General features: G+C 38.0%; 1 protein-coding gene across 1 annotated transcript; it reads right to left on the bottom strand.

Moving 5' to 3' along the window:
* Positions 1-1,043: 1,043 nt before the first annotated feature.
* LOC104612901 (uncharacterized) lies at positions 1,044-4,359 on the bottom strand. Its single transcript, XM_010280552.3, has 2 exons — positions 2,118-4,359; positions 1,044-1,933 (listed from the first exon to the last, which is right to left on the bottom strand). Exons 1-2 carry the CDS (start codon positions 4,164-4,166, stop codon positions 1,508-1,510), a joined length of 2,475 nt encoding a protein of 824 aa, XP_010278854.1. The 5' UTR covers positions 4,167-4,359; the 3' UTR covers positions 1,044-1,507.
* Positions 4,360-9,861: the final 5,502 nt, after the last annotated feature.

The following is a 9,861-nucleotide window of genomic DNA, read 5'->3' on the forward strand; positions in this document are numbered from 1 at the left end:
GTTTTGATTTAATTGGTGCATATGCTTATTTCTTTGAGATTTTTCCACAATTTGTTTAATTGAAGCAGTGGCCATTAAATTTAGCAGACATAAGCTTTCTTAAAGACACAAAGGTTTAAAAAATAGACATAAAATGAGATACATGTACCCATATCCGTGTCCAGAATTTAAGAAAATGGAAAGCTGTATCCCCATTTCTCGTGTCTGTATTCATGTTTGGGTATCATTGATTATCACAAGTTGCTTCTTAATTAACACTTACTGCTTAACAACTTTCCATTCATGATCACTGCTTGGAATTTGGGATTGATATTTGACAACTTTTTTTCTCCTTTTTACTCCTTGAAATTGATTTGAGTAGGAATCGGTTGTCCAAGTGTCCATGCTTATAAAATAATATTTTATAATTCATTAAATATTCCTTCAGTTTTTCAACCAGAATTGTCTACTTATCTTTTCATCTAAACCCATCTATCACTCAAAACAGCTTCATTGATCAGATGGTCATAAGCTCTTCCTCATCACCACCTTGTCCTTAAAGTTTTCATTGTTGTGTTTACAAGTAGCAAAACTTCTCTATACCGTGCAAGCAATGTTCAGACAAAACCTTCTTATATTTAAATTCCTAAGGATTCTCTAGATCTCTCTTTCTCCTTCCAGAACAGAACTCGTTTTCAAAGGTCTCCCCATTGTCCTTATCAAAAACTAATTCCTCAATAAGGCTATTCTAGTTCTGGCAATCTGGAATCTTGGGGAAAGGTGGATTGGATACAGACCTAACTTCTGGCATTTTTAATACCTTCTTGCCACACCCCCACTCCAAAATTGCAAATGCACTCATGAAGAGTTGATTTGCAGGAATTTTCACTCTTTATTCATTCAAGCATTGTTCTCTTTGAAGAAAGATATTGTTGTGCAAAACCTATAAATACAGATTTGTATGACACAAAAACGAAGTAAAAAGAGAGATAAAGAGAAGAAAGAAACAAAGTAACATAGAGTTGCGTGGTTCAGCTTATAGCCTACGTCCACGGGCAAAGGAAGAGCAGAAATCCAGTATAGAAATCAACAATAGAGATTACAGAATTGTGCACCACCTCTCTCACAGAAACCCTAAACCCCAATACACCCAAATTCTCTCCAATTCAACTCTCAAAAGCAAAAGATACATAAAAGAGAAAGCCGTTAAACTACATAACATGTCATATTCAGGTTGGACCCATAAGCTGAATATGCCTTAGGAATTTAAACAAAGAATTCACCACAAACCATTATGAAATTTTGCATAATGGGTCATGAAATGGGTTGCAACCAAAGAATTCAAGGCACAAACACAACAGATATTGTCGAAAATATCTGCATTGAGAGAGAGGAATGGGATGGGTAGCAAATGCTAGCCAATATCTTGGGATGCTTGGCACTTATTTACATAATAAAAGTATATCCATCATCAATCAAAAAAATCATTGAGAATACTACAACAACAAACTTAATCTATACCCAGTTTCTATACAGCAGCCAGCAACTCTAGTGCAGTATCAACAAGTGAGTGGATCGTCTTGCTGTGTCGGCTAATGCCAACAGTCCCTGAGAAAATATTGAAGTTCTCAATCTCTGCTGTTGTCTCTATGACATTCTCAAGCTCCTTTTCCAATCCAAGTTGCTTGAACATGCGAGTGCTTTCTTCTCTGTCTCTCATCATCCAAATTGCCAACTCAATGACAAACCTCCTCATTCGCGGAACTCTGATATGGGGATACTGGTAACATTGCAGAATCTGTACAAGCTCCTGCGCTAAATCGCTCTTTCTGATACTCGTTTGATCAAACACTGTATCTGCTTCTTGAGAATCCATGAATCTGAAAACCTCTGCTGCAAGTCCAATCATTACTTCCTGTATTTTTTTGTCTGATGACTGTATTGCCTTGAGAACCTGTAAGTAAGATAGATGGACAACTTAGGATATCTTATTTTGTATTCTGAATTCAGAGATGGCAAACCCATTTTACATGATAAAAAAATCATTGTTCTTCCATCAATATCAATGAATATGCATTTTCAATTTTGGAATGCAAGGAAAATTGGGTTTTATATAATCAAATTGCCTTGGAACTTACAGTGGGTGCAGCAGCAGCGACTCCCTTCAAATGGAGAAAGCAACCTGGTTCACTGTAGGCACATAGGTTCCTCAAAATTCTTGCTGAATGTATGCAAAGTACCGGTTCCCCCAGTGCCAGAACAAGCTTATGTAGTACCCCCAATTTCAATATCCGATGACAGTTTCTCTTGCTCTCCAATGCCAGCATTGCGACCGCTTCTCCGGCTGCAACCCTCACATCCTTCTGTCTTTTTCCAGTAGGAATTTGTTGCTTGAAGAAGATATGTAGTAGTTCTTTAATGATTCCACCTGTGCTTCCAATCCTCTCTGTTGCATCCTCCTCAAAGGCCAAACTAGTTAATATTTCTATCCCCAACTTTTGCAGCTCTGACTGCTTCTCACCATACTGTAGAATGTCTCTGATGTTGCTAACTGTGAAAACAATCTCCGAGATCTCTCGCCGGAGAAGCTTTCCTGTGCTTCCTGTGGTAATTGCAAGCCTCTTCACCACTTGTAGGGAAAGCTTCACTGTCCTGATTTGAGAATCCGGTACATGTTCATCCCTCAGCCATCTCTCATCAACATGTGTGAACTCAATAATTTTTGATAGGAGACCTCTTGTGCTCCCTATCTTCCCACAGTTATCATGGTCTCGAGCAAGCTTCTTCAGAATACGAAGACCAAAGTGACTGAAGGCTGAAAACTCATAGTGTTCATGGTCCAAGACTACATGTCTCTGGCAGATTTCATCGGCTGCACCATTGGAACTCCGACCAGTGTAGAGCAGTGATGATATTGACTCCATAACACCAGGAATTCCAGCAACCCGGAGGGAATTTTGCTTTTGCCCTGCTAATTCTGACAATATCTCTGCTGCAGCTCGCCTGGTCTCTTCTTCCTGTGGATCCTTCCAGTTCAACATCTCCACCAGTCTCTCAATTACCGATATAGATATACCAATTTTTTGCAGTGTGTCTTTGGAAAACTCTGGATTGGTTGAGAACTTTTGAAGAATCCTAGCTCCAATCAGCTGCTCATCAGAGGAACCAGAGGATAAGAGCTCCATGGCAAAAGAAACCAGGTCCATTTTCAAGCCATCAAAGATGCTGCCATTAATACATTTCGAATAGGCATCATAGAAGAACCTTTTGATCGAAACCATGCCGGAATATCCTAAGCGACACTCCGTGCTCACCTCCTCCAAGATCTTACAGTAGATGACCTTCCACTCCCAGTAAGCTTTCTCCGTCAGAAACAACAGAGCTTCAGCCAACGCCAACCCATAGAAAATATTGAGAGCAGATTTCTGGTTCTTCTTGTCAGGGTCATTACTGAAGTCTCCATAATCCTGCTGAATAAGCCTTACAAGGGAGAGTGTCACGCAGGCTGTGGCCGATAAAAGCTGAAGCCAATAGAGCAACTTACCAATGTTTCGTGACAGAAAAACCCATCCTGCGTATGGAAGCAAAGGGACATCTGATGCTGCCCATATCCGGGTTGAAATTTTCTTTTGAAGCCGATGGCTGGGTCTTACTGTGTCTGTACCCTCCTTCACACGTCGATCATGGTTGCTCTGTGGCCGGAGTACAGTGACTGGCCGGAAAATTGCAGTCACGATTTGAACAAGGAAGTGGGAGCTGGATTTCAATGCCCTGAAACTATATATCCCAGCTTCTTCTATCCGCCATGTAGACTGGTGCTGCCATTCAAGCTCACGACTCCGGCTGAAAATTCTGGTGCCTTCGATCAGAAGTATTGTGGTGATGAACCAGAAGTCCATGGTGTCTATTTTAATGGCAAAACCGCCTAGCAGAACAACAGTTGCCCAGATGAAACCTAAGGCTCCTACACCGCTGGCCGCTTTTTCAAGAATCGCCAGACGAAGAGCAAACAATGTCAGCTTCTTCTCAGGGGCATGGCCTGCCGAGATGGAACTGGAATTCTGTTGCCATGCACTTGGGGTTGGAGATTCCTCGTGGGGTTCGAAAATGGTGGAGCTTGATGGGTAGTTGGTAATCTGCACCCGGATGACTCCATCGCCTTGAATCGACTGTGGGCTCTGGTCCATGTTTCTGGGTTTTTCAGGAGTTCCTCAATGGTCGGATGTGAATCGGAATATCAATTCAACACCACCGGAAGTTGCAAGTACTGTGTTGAAGCTACCTCAGATGATAGAAATACAAGAGAGGAGTAGTGTTGAGTTGAATCTCTGTATTCATTAATTGCTGAAATAGGTGGCGGAATTCTGTTATTGGCTCATCTTCATTCAATCTGATCATATGGTTATGTAACTTGGGCATGTGGATTTCTTTGCTGTTGCTTGGGTGTTTCTCTCTTTGTCCTTGTCGTTTAAGTTTTGTTGTAAAAAGCGTGGGATGTCTTTTTTTTTTTATTTGAAATGTACGATAAATGCAAACCCCACCACCTGACTGAAAAAGCTTTCTTCTTTTATGCTTCATTCAACCAAGACCGAAAGTTCAACACTCGCTTCTGGGATCTGGGTTTTCCCTTTTGCACTTCTCTCTCTCTCTAGTTTTTCAATTTTCCTGAGTTAAACAAGCAAATAAACTAAAACCATGTTTGAAATGATTTAATTATTGCCTTGTTTACTGCTCATCTCCTGTTGAGCGTAGCGTGTTGAGGCTGATGGCATTTTGGACGCAATTCTTGTGTTTGGATTGCTTTCTTTCCTCCAGAATTTTTCCATGTATACAAGTATTGCTTGGTGATATGGCCTCCTTCCGACCATAGAGGTGACACGTGGCCTTAACCAAAGGCAATGTGGGGAAATTATGGACGTCAAAGAACAGGAAAAGGGAAGTTACAAGCTGACGAGTCCGATCTTCCGGTAAGGAATCACAATCCCCCCTTCGGAGAATAAGGGTCCATTTGGTTTGCAGTTGGAATCGGAATCGGCATCATCATCGTCATCGTCTATTTCTATATTTGGTTCGGATAAAAATAAAAATATAAAATAGAATCAGTAATAATGAGATTTCATTTCCAAGAGAGAGAAATAGGAAATGGTCATTCACTCAAATGGGAGAACCGATTTCTTTCAACCAAATAGTTGGAATTGAATACTCCATTCCAATTCCAATTCCAATTCCATACCTCTATTCCCCTGAACCAAATGGGCCCTAAATAGCCCAGATTCTCTACTTCTCTAGTATTGCTGATTCTGACAGTAACAGTTTAAAAAAAAACATGAAGAAATGAACAAATTTATTAATCATTGGCGATTGGATTATTAGTTTGGAATATTTTATTTTATTTTTATTTTTATTTTTTTTCATTTCTATCAATTTAGAGGGATCATATGATGACACCCCACATATACATCTCAGCATGTATTAAAAACATCTCTCATACTTATCATTAAGAAATATTACCAATGCACGGTTTGGAATCTGCTGTATCACACTGTGGGGCGCGGATGTTAACTCCAATCTGAAGTGCCCCAACAATACCAAGAACTCTAATGAAATGGACGGGTACAGGTAAGGTAAAACTAATGGATTTGTGTGGCTGCGATATTGTGTAGATAAACATGGGCAGAGTTCTCAAGAGATCTGAAATCCGGAAATGACTTATCGTAACATCTCAGACTCGACGGATGAGCGTATCCTCTCCATCAAAGAGTCGTCGCCAGTAGTGTGCCGTTTGCTGCTCTCCAGTCTCCACCTTTGCTCCTTAAGTCTCCACCATTGTACTTGGCTGTACCGTGCAAGCGATGGTCACACAAAACCAAACCTTCTTCTATTCAATTTTCTCTCTCGGCAAGATATCCGCCTAGGAATATCGGTTTTTGGCTCCGTATCGGAAGAAGCATATAAGAATAAGACCGGGGTCTACAGATTAAAAAAAAAGGACATCTGGCGGATTCATATGAATCCATATTTTCAGAGATTTCAGAGATTTCTCTTTATTAACAGAAAATGTCTTAAATTGGAGTAGGGTTGTCAATAGGTCGGTTTTGGGTCGGAATCAGGTAGAATCGGTCTTGGAACCGATAAGAGAATTCATAAACCTGGAACCGACCCAGACCCTATAGGGTCTGTAATTTGGAACCTAGAACCAAATTAATCGGTTCTTGGGTTTGATATGTATGCTAATAATACCCTTGCTAAAAATGCAATAAAACCCTGAAAAAACCTAAAATACAATGAAAACCCTGCTAAAAATTAAAATAAAAACTGCTAACAAGAAGACTGATAAAACAACAATAATAAATGTATTGATGTATACATATATACATATATATATATATATAGTCGGGTCCAAACCAGTTTGGAACAAGGTGGACCCAGCTCTGACCCGATAGTAATCAAAATTTTTTTAAGAACCGGAACTGACCCATCAGGACAAGTTTTGAAATCAGAACCACCCAAATCGGTCCAGTTCTATCGGGTCTGACTCAACCCATTGACAGCCCTAAGCCGGAACTCAAATAGTTTGAATAAGCAAATTTTATTATATATTATTAATATGTAATATTTTTATATATTATTAAATAATAAAATGGGAAAATCTATGATATTGAAAATACATTATATTGTAAGATCTTTGACCAATCAAAGCCCTTCATGAATTTTGATAGATACCACTTGATTGGTCACCTCTTCAATAATACTAGTTGATTGGCTGTATTTTTTTATATATAATGTACTAATACCCTAATAATATATTAAAAATGTTAATGTATATATATATATATATATATATTATATAATATTACCGGATTGGGTTCTAATTTAAACAGGTCTAATTGTAATTATTAAGATTTTATTAATCATATATTTTTGTATGAAGTATCTATTAAGTTGAGAAAATTGAAAGGGATTTCAATTAATGTCCATGTCATCCCAAAAACTCTAACTTGGATGCTAACGTGTCTTGCGTATGTATACACCAGTTGCTTACCCCCTCCCCTTGCGTGGTCTCTCTCTCCTTGTACACGTGTTAACCAATAATAATACTCCAAATACGCGTGATGAATAGAAAACTGACCAAATCTAATAATCCATGTTTATAAGCTAAGCTAATATATGTCACGGTTACTTCCCTTAATGGACAACTTGGGTCCAAACTCCAAACTCTTTCTCCATTTGGTGTTTTACAATACTCACTGTGGAAGCAGTGTCTTCAAATAAAACTTTGCTTATTCATATATAGACATCAGTGTTTTCAACCTCTCATTTGATCCATCTTGTCCGACTTGTGGTGGTCTGATCACAATACTAGTTTGAGTCAACTTCCAACTCACTATTTTATAAAAACCCATTACTTGGTCAATGACCCATATATCCAGGTGGTTCAATCCAATCCGATCTAATATGAGTCCATTATAGATGGACCAGGTTCAATTTAATCCGATGAATACTTTGGGTCATTTTGGACTGACCCAAATCAATGCCTGGGCTGCCCAATCTGTTCAAATTAGTTTTAATTTAGATTGATTCCAATTTAAACCTGATCCATATTGACACTTGTATCCTTCTATCAATAGACAAGATATTAACTAGTTCAATCCAACTCAATCTAATATAAATTCATTGCAAATGGACTAGGTCCAATCCAATTCAATAAATACTTAGGATCATTAAGTTTAGATTGGTCCAATTTAATATATTTTATTAATTAGTTCATCCAATTCGTTCAAATTGATTTTGGTTTGGACGGAGTCCAACCCAAAACCGGTCCATTGACACCAGTTAGACGCAGATTGTGATATTTATTTGATATTTTCTTTTATAATTGTAATACTTGGTTTAAGGTGTTGATTGATCTGTTTTACACCAAGTTTGTGGGTTGTAGCTGTTGGCTGGTAGGTAAGAGATGAATAGGATCCACACTTTTGGCCTTCTCCTTGTTGACTTGATAAAGAGTTGGCATATACAGGGTCACCCTTTTTTTAAATTGACCAGATCAAAGAGGGAGTGTAAAAAGTCTGTTCTAAAAGAGGAAACAAGAGAATACACAAGTCATAAGTGATAAGCCAGCCACTTATTTAATGAAGACCACATCAAAAAGATATTAATAATGGGGACTGACCTCAGCTAGATCGTCCTTAATAATTTATTCACTAAAGATCCATTTGGTTTGTTGCAATAGGGGTCTGCAATCAGAATCGAAATGGTCAATTCTGATTCTAATCATTTGGCTGAGAGGAATTGGAATCTAATTCCCATTCATTCTAGTAGAATAACATTCTTTCATTTAAGGGAATGGTCATTAGGGGCGTTCACATTAAATGTCAAACCGACCAAACTGGGTTGACCCAATCCGAGTTGATTGGTTTTTCAAAACCACCGGTCAGTTTCGGTTTGTATGAAAAAATAAACCGAAAACTAGTTTCGATTTCGATTTTCATACAAACCGACCAAACCAGCCCGACCCAAACCAAGTTGGTCGGTTTTTCAAAACCACTGGTCGGTTTCGGTTTGTCTGAGAAAATAAACCGACAACTAGGTTCAGTTTCGGTTTTCATACAAATCGACCAAACCGGCTCGCCCAAACCGAGTTGGTGGGTTTTTCAAAACCACCGATCAGTTTTAGTTTGTATGAGAAAATAAACCGACAACTGGGTTCGTTTTCAAAGCGAAACCAAACCGACCAAACCAGCCCGACCCAACCCGAGTTGGTCGGTTTTTCAAAACCACCGATCGGTTTCGGTTTGTATGAGAAAATAAACCGACAACAAGGTTTGGTTTCGGTTTTCATACCAAACCAAACCGAACCGATCCTATATGTTTAAGTAATTATTAATTAGTCCCTACCCTATATATTAAATGTTGATATATTTTATTTTTGTTCTGTTTGAACTTTGAAAAAAACAAAATTAGTTATTTATGATAAAAACTAAAAAGTGAAACCAATTCAAATATAATACAATGGTATAATATTTAATTCAGTTTTGTATAAATTTAAATATATATTGACAAAAAAAATCAGTTTTGCATAAAAAACTAATTGATTTAAATATATATTTTGATTTTGCATAAAAACTAAAAATAAATAAACTTAAATGTAAATAGATATTTAGAAATGGATATTTTAGTTTAAAATATATATAAAAACCGACTAAACTGATAAACCGACCCTTCATGTTTGGGTCTGTTTTGCTTCAGGATCGATCGGTTTCGATTTAGTCAATAAGTAAACCAACTAGATCAGGTTGGCTGAATAAAATGACTCAAACCAACCCAACCCAACCCACGAACACCCCTAATGGCCATTTCTTTCCTCTCCCTTGGGGATGATAATCCCATTCCAACCAATTCCAATTCCCATCTGAACTAAACAGGCTGGGGAATAGACCATTGGTTCTAAATCCAAAGGGTTTCAATTCCAACTATGATTCTAGTTAAGGCAATAAACCAAATGGACCCTAAAAACAATAAATCATTCGGTTCAGCCACTTCAATTGTTAACACAGTCCCTAAGATTAGTTTGCAAAATCATTGGTCTAAGGATTATGATCCAATTTATTTGAATATTATCAATAAACTCCCTATAATTATTATGGACTATACAAGCCGCTTGTATATGTTGGTTATCTATTTATTTGATCTCATGTTTATGAAACGTTAATACTGGTGTGTTCACTTGTGATTGGTTACATAACTTGCAATATACAGCAGTGCAATCAGTATATCTCAAGTGATTGGCCAAATTACTGATAGAAATATTCCAACGGGTTTTCATGCAACAGTTCTTGGCTAAAGAAGGCTCCATATAGGGGTATCCACAGTTCGGTTAAT

The sequence above is a fragment of the Nelumbo nucifera genome, chromosome 4 (genome assembly GCF_055504915.1).
Source record: "Nelumbo nucifera cultivar China Antique chromosome 4, China Antique-T2T, whole genome shotgun sequence".
NCBI classification, from domain to species: Eukaryota; Viridiplantae; Streptophyta; class Magnoliopsida; order Proteales; family Nelumbonaceae; genus Nelumbo; species Nelumbo nucifera.

Coding starts and splice junctions, on each gene's coding strand:
- LOC104612901 (XM_010280552.3), bottom strand. CDS start 4,166: ATGGACCAGAGCCCACAGTCGATTCAAGGCGATGGAGTCATCCGGGTG. Junction 1,934..2,117: donor TCGCTGCTGCTGCACCCACT/GTAAGTTCCAAG, acceptor TCTTACTTACAG/GTTCTCAAGGCAATACAGTC.